Raw genomic sequence first — 16,585 nt, 5'->3', positions numbered from 1 at the left:
GCTAACCTGAAGGTAGATGGATGGGTTCCTGCTGGATTAAAAACTAAAAGCCTGCTATTTTTGTATAACAAATGCTTAAAGCCATATTGGAATATTAAGTAGGTTGCAGCAAGAGGCCAGTCCTCAGGGCTGGGATGTCCACGAGGAGAGGGGATGCCTGGCCGGGCTGCTTCCTGCCACTGGCATGGACGCTCACTGAAAGGCAAGACCTTGTCCCTTCTGCCCTGGCTGCAGGGCCGGGCCCCAGAGAGGCCTCTCTCAGGAGCCATGTGGAGACACGTCTCTGTTTAAGCAGAGGGATGGCCGGGAATGCGCTGTCCTTTCTGACGACGCTCTCTACAGCTGTGCCTGGTAGGCAGGCCCTCCTCTCCTGAGCTCTGCGCTCGCCACCGCCAGGCCCTGCAGAGCAGTGGTATGTCTGTCGTCATGGAAACAATGGCCAAAGCCACAGATTCAACCATGCCAGTCACAGCAGGACTTGGGGACACGTGACGTCCTCTGCAGCAACATTAGCCATCATCAGAGTGTTATGGGGGCTCAGGGGAGCTCCAAGCCGTCAACACAAGTGGGCTCGGGAAATTTTTGCCTGCCCCGGCCCCCAGCCACGTCCTGTGTGGGCTCTCTACCTCTTGTTTGTCTTGCTTCTTTAATTTTTAAAGGGGCATCAGGCAGACTTGCCCCCTAACTGCCTGACCAGGGTCAGAGAAAACAGTGCTGCCCCAGGAGACCATTTCTGAAGGTCACTGAAGAGCAAAGAACTGAGGGTTCAAGCATAGCTGCTACGGGGAGTGCCTCGGGGGGTGGGCAGACTTGACTCTGTCTCAGCTGTGTGACTTTGGGCAAGTTGCATGCCTTCCCTGAGCTTCAGTCTTGTCTAAAGAAAGAACAGAGACAGGTAAGGGTCCGAAGAGCGACTGCTTCTGCAGCCCTCACATGGTCCTGCGCACCACACCTGCTCAGTGACCGAGCGGCAGCTGCCCCTTGCAGGAGCCACTCCTTTACTAAGAGGAAGTGGTCTCTCCAGTAAGCTGTAAAGGCCTTCCACCTCCCAGTTTGTGGCCCAGGACACAGAGGCCGGCCTTGGCCCAGTCCTTCGAACCCACAGGAAGCCCGGGCTCCTCTGGCAGCCCGCTGTAGGAAGGACTGGTTGAGAGGAGCACCACAGGTAAGAACCGGCAAGCTCAGCCTCAGCCAGGCAGAGGGAAGGACTCTGCAGGGTCGAGAGCGCGGCGGGATGCGGGCCGCAGCCGGGTCACACTGACAGCTGGGGAGCCTCGTCTGGCTTGGAAAGATGCCCCCCAAGCAGCTCAGCGCCCACTCCCCTGGCTGGGTCCCCACTAACCTGCTTGGCGGACAGGGCCACTGTCTGTGCTTCCTCCAAAGCCCAACTTGTCACAGAAGGGGGGCGCCCAGTGGGCTTCACAGTGGCAGTTCCTCCTGTTGTTACACACCTTTCAGGGAGGCAGGGTGGGGACACCAAGGGGGACAGAGCATTAGGGCACAATCCTCAATCCTCAAGGGAGACAGAGCATTAGGGCACAATCCTCAATCCTCAAGGGAGACAGAGCATTAGGGCACAACCCTCCACGGGAGCACCAAAGTGAAGCAAAGGCCCTGTGGCCAGAGCTCCCGCTTGCACCCGTAGAGCCAGATGAGAGAGTCAGTGTGAGAAGAAACCCCAAACACAGCGCCACACAGTGAGACCAGCGCCTGAGGCTGCAGACGTAACACCTGGTAGCAGGTGCTCACTGAGCGGCGGGGATTGGGACTCACCTGCCCCCTCCACCCCTTCCTTCCTCAATCTCCATGTCCCTCTCTACAAACCCAGGAAGCCCTCTCTACCTGACCAGGATGAGACACCCTCTCCGTGGTGAGGAGGGACCCTGCTCCGGGATGCAGAATCCCAGTCCTCAGCACCATGGGCTTGGCCACCTCAGGAGCTAGGTGACCGGCGCCCACAGCAGGCCTGCAGCCAGGCCCCCTGTTTCCTGATGCCCTCTTGGCCAGCTCCAACATTCCATGCCTGAAATGCCCACGTGCCTGACCTGGGTCAGGGGACTGAATCTGCAAGTGACTGTTCCCTGGTTCCCGGTCCTGCATGGTGGGCACAGGCAACAGAGAACTGTGTCCTCGTCAAGTGAGAGGATAGCTCTGGTGCGAAAGGAAAGGGCCCCAGGCAGCAGGCAGAGGGGGCTTTGCTCTCTCCCTGGGCCCTGCACACGTCACCTGCCCTGGAGGCCAAAGCCCTCTGTGGCCCAACCAGCGTGGTTCACCTGTTTACGAAGGGTGACTGAGGGTGATCTGTTGTATCTGTTATTGTCATATGTGGAAGTTACTGAACTGCCGTGGGAACCAACCAGTGGAATGTGAGCGTGAAAGGGCATTGTTTCTGGGAAAATGAGGTTGCCTGCTTTGGGTACAAATTTATGACAGATTTGGAATGGGTGGGACAGCTGCAAACCGACCAGGAAAGCTCCACAGGACAGAGGGCGCTGCGCCAGATCACTGCTGAGCGTCCAGGTCCCCTCCACTTAGAGAAACAAACTGTCCGTCGGGGGTGACAGGCTCCACACGCTTTGTACAAGGAAGCCCGTGAGGCTCCGGTCAGCACTGCCATCCCCAAAGCCTGAGCCCCACATAGCAGTACTGCTGGAGGGGGGCCCAACACACACTTCCGGATTTTAAGGCAAAACCAAAGCTGAGCCCGTGTCTCATTTGTGAGCTTTCCCTGCTTCCACTGACTTTGTTGTTGTTGACGGATCAACCATCCGCCCCGCTCGCTTCAAATAAGACCGAATCATGACAGCCTGCGCTGAGTTGGAAAGTACATTTCTATGAAGCTACAACGGAGCAGAACTCATTACTGAGCGGCACAGTCTAGGCCAAATGAGTGTCTCGCCTCTTTTCTCAAGAATGTGGCCGCTGACGTATCCCCCCGACGCCTGTCCTAGGATTCAGGCGGGGTCCTTGCCCACACCGTCCTGCTCAGGCGCCCATCCTCAGCTGCAGTCGTGGGCCATTTCTGCAGCGTGTGGTGGGGACTGCAGCCTGCACAGCCCACTTGGAGGGGCTGCGGCGCCTGGTCTCACCAGGGTCGGACTGCGGTAAAGTTGTCACTGAAGTCGTGCTCCACCTACCCAGAAAATGGGGGCCTTTCCTCTCCAATGTGGGGATGGGACCCCAGGGATGTTGAACAGTGAGGAGGTCAAGGTCCCCAACCCAGCACTACCACCAGCTGTTTTGTAACCTTGGACATGTCACTACGTCCACTTGGGCCTTGGTTGCTTCATCAGCAAGATTATAAAGCTGCACTAGGTTGTCTCCTACAGCCATTAGAAGGAAATCTATGACCCAATGTTGACATAAAAAGACTCCATTTTATATTGACAGTCAGCTCCACTCACCACCAAGAAACCCCTCTGAGGTGGTGCTGCAATCCTTTATGGGGGCAGCACAATAGTAATTCTATGAAAATCCCCATAATCCTATATTAGAATCATTGGCGAGTGTCTGCAAACTGTAAAAATAGAATTTGGAGCATGACATCTGTATAAAAGGTTTCAGAAAAACAAATGAACCACTGGCAGGGCTAATCAAGATTAATATGATTCCATTGGAAATAATTAAGCCCATCAGGGAAAATAAATTATGTTTTAAACAATGAGAGTCCTCTTCTCAGCCTTCTTTAGTTGAAACCCATTGTATGTGATTTCAAGACCATGTGCTCAGTATGTTCTGTCTTGCTTTAATTCCGTTTGGAAGTGTTTCGGTTCAGACACCCGTTCTGAATCTTGGTGGGAAGAAGAACAGCCCTTTTTGAAATGTTAATGCAAAACTCTTTAAGAAGGAAGGTCGGTCTTAAAATTAAATTGAAGATGACAAAGCCCTTTGAAAAAAAAAATCACAGAATGTTAATTTACAAGATAATTCTTGCTCGATTTGATTTTCTTTGTTAAATAAAAATCACATTTCTTATGCTACTTACAGGTCAAAGAAAAGTACTGCCTTTAGAAGAAACTGTTGAGGAGACTGCTGTATTTTAAAAACCTGATGGATTGCAAAACCCTTTGCAAATGAATTATTTAGTGCTGAGCTTACTCTGGGCCGGCTATAAAAACGCAGCTCTGCCTACTTACCCCTCTGCCGTGGCACCGCCTGGCACACTCGTGAACACCGAAGACACTTATATTTTGACATTGACGATTGAGGCAGATCTGGAGGAGGAAGAAAATACAGCAAACATCTCAGAACTTCTACAACCCATGCACACGGGGCATCTGTGTATTTAAATAGAAAAGGAAGGCTTGAGGAAGACTATCTTCTTTCAGTTAATATGGACGCAGCATCACGATGCAGTTTTCACCTGACTCCCATGTGGGTCCTGACACCTGCCTCCCAGCTCGGTGCTTTTAAAGGCTCAGATCAAGGTGAACACCGTTGAATTCTTTTATACTTGATGGCATTTTATATGGTTTCAGTCAATCCTGAAATTACGGTAACTGATTTTCTCATGATTTTTGTTCAGAGCTTACAATGAAATCCACTTATTGCAGCATTTTCCCCCCTCCATTAAAAGATAGAGGGGAGGCTGAAATGGACTAATCCTTAACCTGGGGCCTGCACAGACTCAGCGGCTCCAAGGTCGAAGGTCCAAAAATCTTTTAAAGGAGATATTGAAATATGGGAACTTTTCCAAAATACTGACTGACCAGTACTATCATCGATAACATAAACCATCAGCAGAAATGCTCAGCAGAGGAAAACAGACAGTTGCCTTGTGTTTCTCAAGACTTTGCAAGGGCAGTAATTTGCTAAATGATACTGGGCTGGTTTCTCTCTTGCAGAGAAATTTAGTCATATTTTAAAGGGGCGTGATATACTCCAGACTCAAGAGATCAGGCCCTTTATCTCCCACAAGATGTTACAAATTAGCGGAGTCAAAGGAAGAAAAGTCTAATTTTTAGACTGCAGAAACATTTTTAATCACGTAGAACCTTCCTAGGGGAAGTTCGCCATCTGACCTCAACAGCCTGTGTAAGGAGCTATGGATGCCCTTTGAGAGAGTGCTGGCCCAAGCTGCTCTGCCGGAAGGTGGGCAAGTTGGCCAAGGGGGCGGCCGCGTTCCAGCTGATAAAAGGAATTGTCTGGGATTACAATGAACACAGCCTGGCTGTGCATAGGTGCTGTTCTCCCCTCAATCCATGGGCAGTGCTGAAGATGGAACTTCCAAAGAACTAGTGTTCTGCAGAAACAGGGATCAAAGCCCATTTAATCTTGCACAAGGAGGAAAAAACCCACTGAAAAAGCCCTTGGAACGTCAGCATTCGGATGCACCTGGCCTTGGCTGTTTAGACTGCAGTTTAAAATACGGGTGTCACACTAATATCAAGGCCTGGATATCAGCTAATGAGAAAGGTCAGGGAGACACCCAGAATGTATAACACGTTTCTTGTATCTTCCTATTTCCTTAAGGATAAAGCATTTGTGGCTCAGGGTGTCTGGGCGAAAAGTGAGGGCAGACAGACAGTTCCTGCCCTGGGGACTCTGCTAAAGGAACTAAGTCTCTGTCTTTCCTTCCTGCTCTGTGGCCTCCATGCTAGCGAGTGATTTTGTAATCATTTTAAAAATTAGGTCCTAAAAAAAAGCATGTGGGGGTTGATTTGTCTTCTTTCTTAAAACATTTTATTAAACTGTTGTCATTTAGTCTGACAAGAAAGTTTGGTAAGAAAAATCAATGTGGCAGAATGTGAAAATCTCAATTTCTTTGTTCATTTTTTATTTCATTTCTAAACCTCCAAATATCTCAGTCTACTTTTCCCCCAGTGTCCAGAAGAACTCCCCTCTGGTTTTAAGCTCATTCCACCTCTTCCCCTCTCCTATTCTCTCTGAAAATACATCTGATTTCCCATTCTGTCTGGGTGAGAGCAAGGCCCCCATGTGCCGAAACCCAAGGCCGCATTTCCAGCAATGCGCTGCCGTGGTTCCTGCGAAAGTAACGTCCTGGCTGGAAACCCTCATGACACCCAAGGTGCAGAAGTGACTTACCAACACTAAAGGCCAAGCAAACAAGCTTGATTTTCCAAAATCTCCATCTAAGTGCTTGGGCCAGGATCTAGGATTTATTGACTTTTTCCTCTAGGTGCAAAGAACTGGATTCCAGGTACAACGTTCTCAGAAGCAGATTTAAGAAAATAAACCTTGTAATTCAGTTCTTGGACATTTCTCAATGGGCCCCCTTCCAGACTTATATTTACGATACAAGTGAGCATTTGGGTCTTACTTTTCCATCTGCACACTTTGTGCCAGCGAGCACAAGCCCTGGGTCTGGCATGTCATCACCCAAGTACACATGGGTTCCACGGCACAGAATCCGACCTCCTTCCTGAAGTGGGATATTCGTTTCTATGGAAACAGCATTGGTACCAATGACTGGCCGGCTGGCACCTCCTTGACACTGGATTTTTCCACACTTAGCATCCCTGGAAGGGAAAGAATAAAGAATCTCCAAAGAGGGAAGGTTTGGAAGCAGCCCTAAGTGACGTGGGAAGTTCAAAGCGATGGTGTGGTCTGCGTGCAGATGCCATACCTCAGCTCACATTTGGCAAAGGAACTCTTGGAGTCTTTGCCACAGTTGCCATAAGGGTCACCTGCAGAGTTGACTCTCTCGAAGCAGATCCCCGGGGCAGGTTTAGCACCTGAAACAGAGGCAAACAGCACTGTCACCTCCTGCAGGTATTTTTATTTTTAATATTTTTCTTTGACTAGCACTTAGCTTGCAGGTTAAGGGGAGATGTGTTCTGGATCCAGAGAAAGCACACCTGGTCGTCTTGGCTGACTCCGGATACAAGCTGGCCAGCAGGATGAAGCCTAGCATCTTCTCCTGACTCAGCCCTGAGCAGGCATGCATTTCCTAGCCCACTCCTCTTTGGGGCTGCTATCTGGGCCCAGGGCACATGCAGCCTCTCAGGAGATGAGGCCTGGCTGCGAGATCAGATGCGATTCAACACGGAAAGGAGGAGGCTGGCTGGCTGCGGGGGAAGGGGAAGCATGCTCTCTGTAACATCCCACACAATTCCGGTGAGAAAATGCAAGCTGAAGCAGGCTCCCAGGAACCCTGATGACTAACGTGGGGGAGCAACAAAAGAGAGAGGGATGTGGCGGGAGAGAGAAAAGGTGCAGTGCAAGGACTTAGATGGCATTCTCAGCCCCAGAAAGCTCGCTATAGGAGCAAGCCCTGATTTCCATTAATGCCTATGTCTGCAAGGCAGAGGTTCCTCTGAGAGGTCACAGAGACAGAGAACCTGGCAGCCATTTTGCACAGCACAAAAAGGCCCAGTAGAGAGGGATGTGGGAGCCAGAGAGCTCAGGAAATGGCCATTTTTAGCACGTCTTCAGACCAAGGAGAGAACATACACTTGCTGTTTGTGTTGCCAAAGCTTTGGAGGGCTCTCCAATCCTATGCATGGTGTTACGTGTTGAAGACTATATGAGAAATTCATGAGACTACATACCCTGTGGTGTGACCTTGGCCCGCTTTCTCTTGCGCATCGATGTCCTGTCTGGGTGGTCTTCTCATATCACCTCCACTGCCAAGATGCTAACTTCCCAGAGCCCAGCCCTGTCCCTTTCCTTCTCTGTGCCCAACTCCTGTGAGGTTCCATTCTCCTTCCAAGGTGACAACTGACTTCTCTAAGATACCAGTCTAAGGATGGGCAAGGCTCCCCTTCTCCCAGGGATCAGAAGATGTTCTTATTGACTAAAAACACCCATTTTTCTTCGGTCCGATTCCTTTTCATCAGCTGTGAGCAGACATGCTCAGTATCTCATTTAAACCAAACCAAAACAAGACAAATCAAATAACACCCTTGCAACAGGTGAGATCAGGAATGGATTCAGCAGCCGACCTCTGCAGTCAGCTACTCCAGACCCCAGGTTACTTTCCCATTCTTTGGTTTTTAAGCCTTTTTAGGGCAGCTTCCCCAAGCTCCGTTTTAAGGGCGTAACTCCAAACTGGATGACTTCTCTGTCAGAAAAAGGCGAGGTCGCTGGCTCGTCAGCATCGCCTTCCTTTTCTTTTACCCCAGATTCTCACTGTTGCTCACAGTGCCGTCACACCACTTACACACTCAGCTTCTGCCAGTGGGGGATCTGTTCCTTCCACACTCGGCTCTCTTATTCTTTCCCATGTGCCTAGTGGAGTGGGGGAGGGAGAAGAGGAGCGCGAGTCTCGGTGTTCAGCCTGAACTTCATACCTAAACTGATCCTCTTTGATGGTACTTTGGTCGGTTGATCAGTGGATCCAGTTGATCAAAGTGGTTTGGAAAAACTGGCATCTAGAACCACTCAGTGGCTGTCCACATGTCTGGATGGGCCCCTGTGTACTTACTGCTTGTCTGTCTGACTTTGTTTCTCCTTCCTTTCTTCCACCTACCCGTCCATCTATCTGTCCACCCATCCACCCAACCACCCTTCCACCCGTCCATCCATCCATCCCTCCATCTGTCCTCCCACCGTGTTGCAGACTTTGAAGACACACGCAGATTTATCCCACTTACTCTCTGCCAGGTACTGGGGAGACCAATTTGGATAAAACTCCTGTTTGCTTTAAAATTGCAAGGAGAAACAGAGACAAATGACGGTGTCCTCTGAAGCCCAGGGGTGGGGGGTGCTATAAAGGGACCGACAGAGCAAGGAGCCCTGGGGGCTCCTGTCTTCAGCAGGGGATGCAGGGAAAAGCTCTTAGAGGAGGGGCCAGGGCCTGAGTCCCACCCCTTAATCCTACCAGAGATCCTGTAAGGTAGGTCTCATTATCCCATTTCATGGACAAGAACTCTAGGACTTAAGAGGGTAAATATGCCGCTTAAAGCCACCTAGTTACCACGGGCAAGACCACCTGCAGGGGAAGCCCAGGCTGGCCTGGCCAGTGCTCCCGTGTTTGTCCAGGCCTCGCACGTGCTGGCTCCTGAATGGGCCTCAGGGACAGAGAGCAGGGTGAGACCTGGCCTGCACTGGCCCCTGCTGAGCAGGAAGGCCGGCCGGCGTGCAGGCCCACGAGGTCCGCCCCGAGTACAGGCAACAGCCACGACAATCCCCAGCAGGCAGCAGGTGATCCCGAGCTTAGGTAGATGGGGACGTGGTGTTCTTGCTGCCCACTGGAGGGCTGAGAAAACGACGTAATGATAAAATGGCTTCACTCCTTCTTTCTCTAGTTCATAAAGCCAGGATGAAGGAAGAGCAGCAGTTTCTAGAGGATTCTAAGCTCCTGGACCTGTGGGTGGAGTAGGCACCACCCTGCCATTGCTTCTTTGATGCTACACAGGGCCTGTCACTCTTACTGTTATTAAGCGATTTACCTCCTGGGCACTTAAACACATTATGCCCCAGTTCAAATGTGTTCACTGATACATTTGCTTTCCTTATAGGGAACTATAAAGAGGGGTTTCTGAGTAGTTTCAGACGTGAGCTTGCAAATAGCTCAAAGGCAGGATCAGACAAGGTGGACTGGGTGTGCAGAAGGGTAAGAACAAATGGGGGGCAGGGAGAGAAAGAGACTGGCTTCGGCAGGATTTAAAACAAAGGGGGAGCCTGCTGTATGACCACCAAATAAAGGCGCTAAAATATGATGGGTAAGCAAGCAAAGGGATACAAACAGTATTTACACAAGCATCAAAGATCCCAAAAAACAAATGCTGGATAACTGCTTAGGAATCCAGGTTGGAACACAAAACTGGGCCTGGTCTTCCAGGTCAGGGTGTGCATGGGACTTTAAATGCTGTAAATGCCAATGGCGCAGCATGACTTAGAAAACTGGGTGCATGTACAATGCAATGACTTGTAAAGTCACTAGAGGTTATAACACAGTATTTGTGTTTCCTGATAACTCTGAAGCACTGTGCATGCCCCAGAAGGCCCCCACCACATTAAGGAGAGCTGCCATTTTTTTGAGAAAATCCCACAGAAAGCTTGATAGCCAATTTGAAGATGTCAATTTTTAGCAATGTGGATGACCTAGTTAAGTATTTTACAATATGTTGTCAATTAACAAGGTCAAGAAACATTGAAAAGCCATGTTTTCATTAAGAACTTAAAGAGAAACTTTCCCATATCATGAAATAATATTATTCAGCTTCTTTACATTTCTCTTCAGTCTCAAGTCTTTGGTCAGCTGATCTTTGATAAAGGCACCAAGAATATGTTATGGGGAAAGGATAGTCTCTTCAATCAATGGTGCCAGGAAACCTGAAGAAAGAAATCAGACCCTTACCGTATACCACATGCTAACTCAAAATGGAGTAACAACTTAAATGTAAGACCTGAAACCGCAACATTCTAAGACAAAAACACAGGGAAAAAGCTCCTTGTCATTGGCCTTGGCAATGACTTCTTGAATACGACACCAAAACAGCCCAGGCAACACAAACATAGACTAGTGGGACGAGGTCAAATTAAAAGGCTTCTGCACAGCAAAGGGAAAAACCAACAAAATGAAAGGCAACCTACAGAATGGGGGAAAATATTTGTAAACCATACATGGAAGATAAAGGGTTAGTACCCAAATATATAGGGAATGTCTATAAGTCCATAGCAAAAAAATCCAAATAATTAGATCAAAAAAAAATGGGCAAGTAGACATGTTGGACATTTATAAATGGCCAACAGGTATATGAAAAGATGTCCAGTATGGGTAGTCATCAGGGAAATGCAAATGGGATGTCACCTCACACCATTTAGGATGACTATTATCAAAATAAGGAAAGATAAATGTTGGTGAGGATGTGGAGAAAAGGGAGCCCTTGTACATTGTTGGTGGGAACATAAACTGACACAGTCATTGCAGAATACAGTATAAAGTTTCCTCAAAAAATTAAAACAGAACCACCATATGATGTAGCAATTCCACTTCTGGGTATATATCCAAAGGAATTGAAATCAGGATCTCAAAGAGATCTCTATGCCCCACATTCACTGCAGCATTATCACAATAGCCAAGATATGGAGGCGACCTAAATGTCCACTGACGGATGAAAGGCTAAGTAATGTAGTGTGTGTGCACACTAATACACATATACACACGTGCACACACAACTGATATAATAAAATATATATAATATATAACTGAATATTATTCAGCCTTAAATAAGAAGAAAAGCCTGCCATTTACAATAACACAGATGAACCTAGAGGACATTTTGCTAAGGGAAATAAGTCAGACCCAGAAAGACAATACTGCACGGTCTCACTTGCAGGTGGGACCTAAAGAAGCTGACCTCACAGAAGTGGGGAGCAGAGTGGTGGCTGCCAGGGGCTGGGGGAAAGAGGAGGTGGGAGGCCATCAGTCAGAGAGTACAAAGTCTCAGTTATGCAAAGTGACTAAGCCCTAGACCGCTAGTGTACAGCATGGTGCCTATAGCCAATAATAATGTATTGGACACTTAAAATTTTTCTAAGAGGGTAGATCTTATGGTAAGTGTTATTATCTCTCTCTCTCTCTCACACACACACACACACAAATAAGAATAAAGAGGGTGGGAGGAATCTTTTGGAGGTGATGCATATATTTATAGCACAGAATGTGGTAGTTCCATGGGTATATACTTATCTCCAAACCCATCAAGTTGTATACATTAAATATGTACAGCTTTTCTATGTCAGTCATACCTCAGGAAAGTGGTTAAAAAAGTCTGTTTTCTACAGCACATCTTCTGCATTTCTAGCTTGTTTTGATGCTGACCTTTTTATTCGGTTGAGATGCTGTCACTGAAAATCTTATTTTCAGGCACAAGTACCCACTCGTCCAACACTGAATCTTTCTACTTTTTTTTATCTGCTCAGTGGGTGTATATTCATGATCTCCAGAACCTAATCACCCATCCTGTTGCTTTTCAAAGTGATCTTTTAAAAGCTCTTTTACCAGAATAAAAACAGTGGAGGCACGAAGTCACACCCTGTGGGTAGTTAAACACGTGATGAGTGTCTTCTAATTTTTAAACCCAGTTTTGTCCGCCAACCTTAGTGAGCCTTGTGAACCAGCACCGACAGGTCATGAGGTCCACTGTGCCTCCCCGACTGGGCTGTGATGTTCAAAAGATGCAACTGAGAGATTAAGAGGCTGGTAGCAAACCATTCTTTCTGATGGATAATTTTGGGGGGGAAGCCATGTTTTATATTGGGGCACGTGTGGGGGGTCTAAGTAAAACAACAATGAATGTTTTCCAAGTCTCAGTTGCTTTTGGAAGGGCTCCTTCCACTTAACCTCTGTGATTGGTGGCCGGGCTGCTGAGTTGGAAGAGCAAGGGCCTGGGACTCAGAGTACTGTGGGCTGATCGGGTGTCAGCCCTGCACACCACGAGACCCTGGTGAAGTTACCTAAGCTCTGGAGACTCTGTTCCCTCATTTGTAAAATGGGGACAAGGACATCCCCTGACACCAAGGGGCTGTGACACTCAGTGAGTCTGTGACACATGGCAGGCTCTCGGTAGAAAGGAGTGCCGGCAGTCAGGGGATGGCTTGGCTCCTGGGCATCAAGAGTGGGAGCGGGTGTGAGGGTGAAGAGAGCTCCTTGTACCTGACCTTGTTTACAACATTTACAAGTATTTGTAGTAGATAGTGATGGTGTCAATAGGGGCTTGACACCTGCCTCCTTCACATATGGTTGTTCCCGGTGCCTAGCACATGGTAGGAACCAGTGAAGATTGTTGAACGACTGGATGAATAATTCCCGACCCATCTTGGGAAATGAGGGGGAAGAAAGAGAATTTCCTCATCTGAAACCCATGGAGGTTTTATACCTATTTTGCATATTAAATAAAAACTATGTTTATAGCCCCAGGATTTCCAGCTCCGGCATCCCTCTCCTACTTGTTTAGGTGAGTGAGGCTTCCCATTGCCCCAGGGTCCTTTGCTTGTTCCAGGAACCCTCCCAGCTCTGGGCCGGGCCTCCAGAATCTCACCTCACTACCCAGGTGCTGAGTGCCATTGTGAAAGAGGTGGCAGGGACCTCAAGAGAAGATACTTGAGTCTGACTCCTTTCTTTCCCATTGAACCCTGGGGACAAAGGCTGTCTTCCATGTAATTCCTTTCTTTGCCTTAAACAAACCAACACAGGCACTTTGAACTAATGGCAAATGTTAGATCATCAACATGCCATCTGTCAGTTACTCCCACTATTAGGCATTGTGCTGGATACACCACACGATATCTTTAATTCTTAGAACCACCCTACATATCCCATTTCACAGATTTAAACACCAGGGCTCAGTGTTCAGGCAACTTGTTGAAGATTGCAATAGGACTAAGTGGTAAAGTTGGGTTTGACGCACAGCTCTAAAGCCCAAGTTCATGATCTTTCTATCCAGCTTCAATCCTGTGCTGCCCCCCTCTGAGAAGCCACTGAATTGGCAACAGACTCCTGACCCTGCCATTCCTTTTTCTCCAGAATTACCAGTAGATTCCTGGAATCCACCTGCTCCTGGGCTGGCTCGCCCTCCACCAAACCCTCTTCCAGAGACCAGCTTGGTGGGCTGCAGAAGTGGCCGCCCCATGCTTATTTCTCAGGTGCTGAACCAAAATGGATGATATGCCCGCGAATCTGAGCACACCTAGTGGGGTCTTCTTCCAAGAGGGGGCAGTGGAGAGAGCAGTCCACACGGTGATTTAGTGCTGAGCTTACTCTGGGCCGGCTATAAAAACGCAGCTCCGTCTGCTTACCCCTCTGCCGTGGAGAGGGTAATGGTCTGCAAATGTATACCTAAAAAGTATACCTATTTAGAGATGAAAAATTCCATCAATTCACTTTTGTTGATTCTCCACTGATTCAGAAAAGAAATGAAAAAGTCTGAATGTAATAACTTGGAAAACAATGTGGGGAGAAGTCAGTCCACAATGAAACAAAGCTGGGTGGGGTCTGCCTAGTAAAACTCACTCCACTCTGGTATTAATTTGCTCAGTGGCTAGAACAACACAGAGTTCTAGATGTTAACTTTCTGTCTCCCTCAGGAAACCAGTAACTGTCTATATCGAAGAGTTTTATTCGTTTCAGCTCTCAGCCAAGACTCGAGGGAACAAGAGATGCCAGGTCACCCTGTACAGTTGATGTATAGGCGGGATGTGTCATCAGTGGCACATGGCAATGACCTGGCTGGACGCAATATGGCAAAGAAGACTCACATTTGGAAGAGAAATAGGTCCTGATTTCATCAGCTACATAAACTTGGGGTTGGGATAGGTGGATTCCTCCCTGTGAAGTCAGAGACCGGAATGCATACCCACTCCCTTGCCACGTATTTTCTTTATCTGGAGAATCAAGGGAAAGCGCACTATGGCGGTAATTCACAGTCGGCCTTGGCAGACAGGATCTCCTGCACCCTCAGCCCTCGAGCACTTGGGGACTGACACCTTCCGTCAATACCCTGAAGCTGCTGAGGCTTTAATCTGCAGGGCGGGGAAGGTGAGGGGCAGAAGGCGGAAGGACGGGGCAGCACTGTTTGCAATGCTTGTTCTCATCAGCCGGAAATATTCCTCCCTCAGAGTATCTGTGTTGGGATGGGAAGTCTTGCATGAGAAACATGGATGTTTAAAGGCTAACAGGCTGTAAATGAAGGAAACTTACTTTAGAAGCATATAAGCTGTTGAGACTTGATCCCCATCACCACTTGCCCTGCTGTTCTTCCCCGCCACCCCAATGTCAGGCTGCAGCTGGGTGCCACACAGCAAGCTCCCAGCTGGAGGTCGGGTGCCACCCCTTGGGTACTCCCAACCGCAGGCTGGCCATGCCCCTCCTGGGCTGATGCCCCATTACAGGACAGCGTGTGCAGGAGGAGGGGTTTCCTCCGGTGGTTTGGAGCAGCATCGGGGGTTTGTGGGGAGTGACAGAGACATGGGGTGGTTTGCCTCTCTAACACCTCTTCTGCACCCCCCTTTCTAGGAGCAACACCCTTTTTCTCATGGGAAATCCATTTGTATGGTCCGGGGTGGGGGGGCAACTTTCCCACGCAATGCCAAAGGGATGAGCTTAAGATTCAAGCATGGCCACTCAAGTGCTCTGGGGACCCAGTCTCACAGTCCCCAGTGGATGCAGGACCACGGCTGCTCAGGTGTGTCCGCATAGACCCTGCCTGCAGGAGCCAGCTGGGTGAGGGTCCTGGGCTGCTGTGCCGACGGACCCCAGTGACCGTGTCCTGCGAGGCCTTCCTCCGCTCATCCGTCCTGCAGGGATGTGCCCTCCCTGCATGTGTGACACTTGCGTTTGCCTCATGATACCCGAGGCTGCTGCCTCATGGGACCACCCCACAGACGGGGGGGTGGGGGAGCCTCCGGCCTGCAGAGCTGGTGTGCTCCAGGAATGAATGAATGAAAAGCCGCAGGGAAAGCAATTTGAGGGAAAACCATCTGGTCTCAGATGCCCTCCCCAGGAGTCAATTGTGACTCCTGTGGAACAAAGCATCTTGGGTAAATGAATATTGTTTCCCAGTTTTTCTTTTCTGTGTGTCTGGATTTTCACTTATTCATTTATAGCAAATGGAGCATTTCTGTGCTGTCTTATGAGAAAAGAAGACATACAGTCATGAAAAGATAGACATTTGACTTCCTGAGAAGAGAAACTGTCCTTCCCTCAAAGTTTAGGCCAAGTAAGAAACCTTATAAACAGGGAAAACCAGAAACGGGGCTCAAGGCTGACCTTGGGAGCAGATCCAACTCTTGCACTGAAAGGAAACATCATTCGGGGAAATGGACTGGAAGACACAGACGCAGAGGCAGCTTCCTGAGCGCCTGGCTGTCCGGAGCCCGCCGCGCCGGTGAGGGTAGTGGAGGAGGGACCAGCCAGGTGTGGCTTTTGTGCATCAGTGGCCATCTGGCATCTCTCGTAGAGACAGAATGGCTAATGCTTTAAAAAATATAAGTGGCTTTTATCCACACGTAAGATGGTATGAACTTCTAACCTGCTGCACTTAAAAATGTCTATCTTCATGTTTTCATGAAGATGAAAGACTTCATGTCTGTTTCTTGAAAAAAATGACAAGTGTTCTTATCACCATCTATTACAGCGATTTATAGCCTTTGAATGCTTGACAATGGAATACTTAGATGTTTTACCATTATCAAGATAAAATCTAGCCTTTCAGAGGGAATTTTAACATCATATTGTACTTTATAATTACATAGGAAATGGTGGATTTTAATTACCAGTCTTATCTTCAGAGTGATGTAACTTATATTTGTAATTGTAGTTTGGAAGTTTCCAATGTCATTATGTCTTTTGAAACAGAGATGATGATATCTCACATTAAGCCCACAATTTATTGGATCGAATTTTTCCCTTAAAATGGCTCTTAGGCAAGTGCATTTCTCTAGTTCAGCGTAACAGCTCCTCCCTCCGTGTCACTAATTCCCCTACCCGCTGTCACTAACACCCTCAGACAGAGGCATTTTTATAAACAACTGAAGGCTGTCTTGTTCTTCCCATATTTCTCCCTCTCTCTTCTCCAAATCAACTTTTGCATTCATTGGAAAATGAAGCTCAAGTGAACATATTTTATCATCTCCTTCTCACACAGTGGGACAAAAGGGAGACTTTCCCGACTCCTAA

General features: G+C 48.4%; 1 protein-coding gene across 4 annotated transcripts in view; it reads right to left on the bottom strand.

Annotated features, from left to right (window-relative positions):
* Positions 1 to 16,585, bottom strand: part of ADAM12 (ADAM metallopeptidase domain 12) — a 328,481-nt gene that overhangs the window by 30,487 nt on the left and 281,409 nt on the right. For all 4 annotated transcript variants that reach the window (XR_012132960.1, XR_012132961.1, XR_012132959.1 and 1 more), the window contains exons 15-18: positions 6,587 to 6,695; positions 6,281 to 6,479; positions 4,137 to 4,214; positions 1,343 to 1,451 (exon numbers count right to left, since the gene is read on the bottom strand). Coding sequence is in view for 1 of the 4 variants with exons in the window: in XM_037011665.2 (XP_036867560.2) it covers positions 1,343 to 1,451; positions 4,137 to 4,214; positions 6,281 to 6,479; positions 6,587 to 6,695 (495 nt within the window). In the remaining 3 variants the exon portion in view is untranslated. The remainder of the gene's footprint in view (positions 1 to 1,342; positions 1,452 to 4,136; positions 4,215 to 6,280; positions 6,480 to 6,586; positions 6,696 to 16,585) is intronic.

This window comes from Manis javanica, chromosome 7, assembly GCF_040802235.1.
Source record: "Manis javanica isolate MJ-LG chromosome 7, MJ_LKY, whole genome shotgun sequence".
NCBI lineage: Eukaryota > Metazoa > Chordata > Mammalia > Pholidota > Manidae > Manis > Manis javanica.
This window is presented reverse-complemented; position numbering and strand designations above follow the sequence as displayed.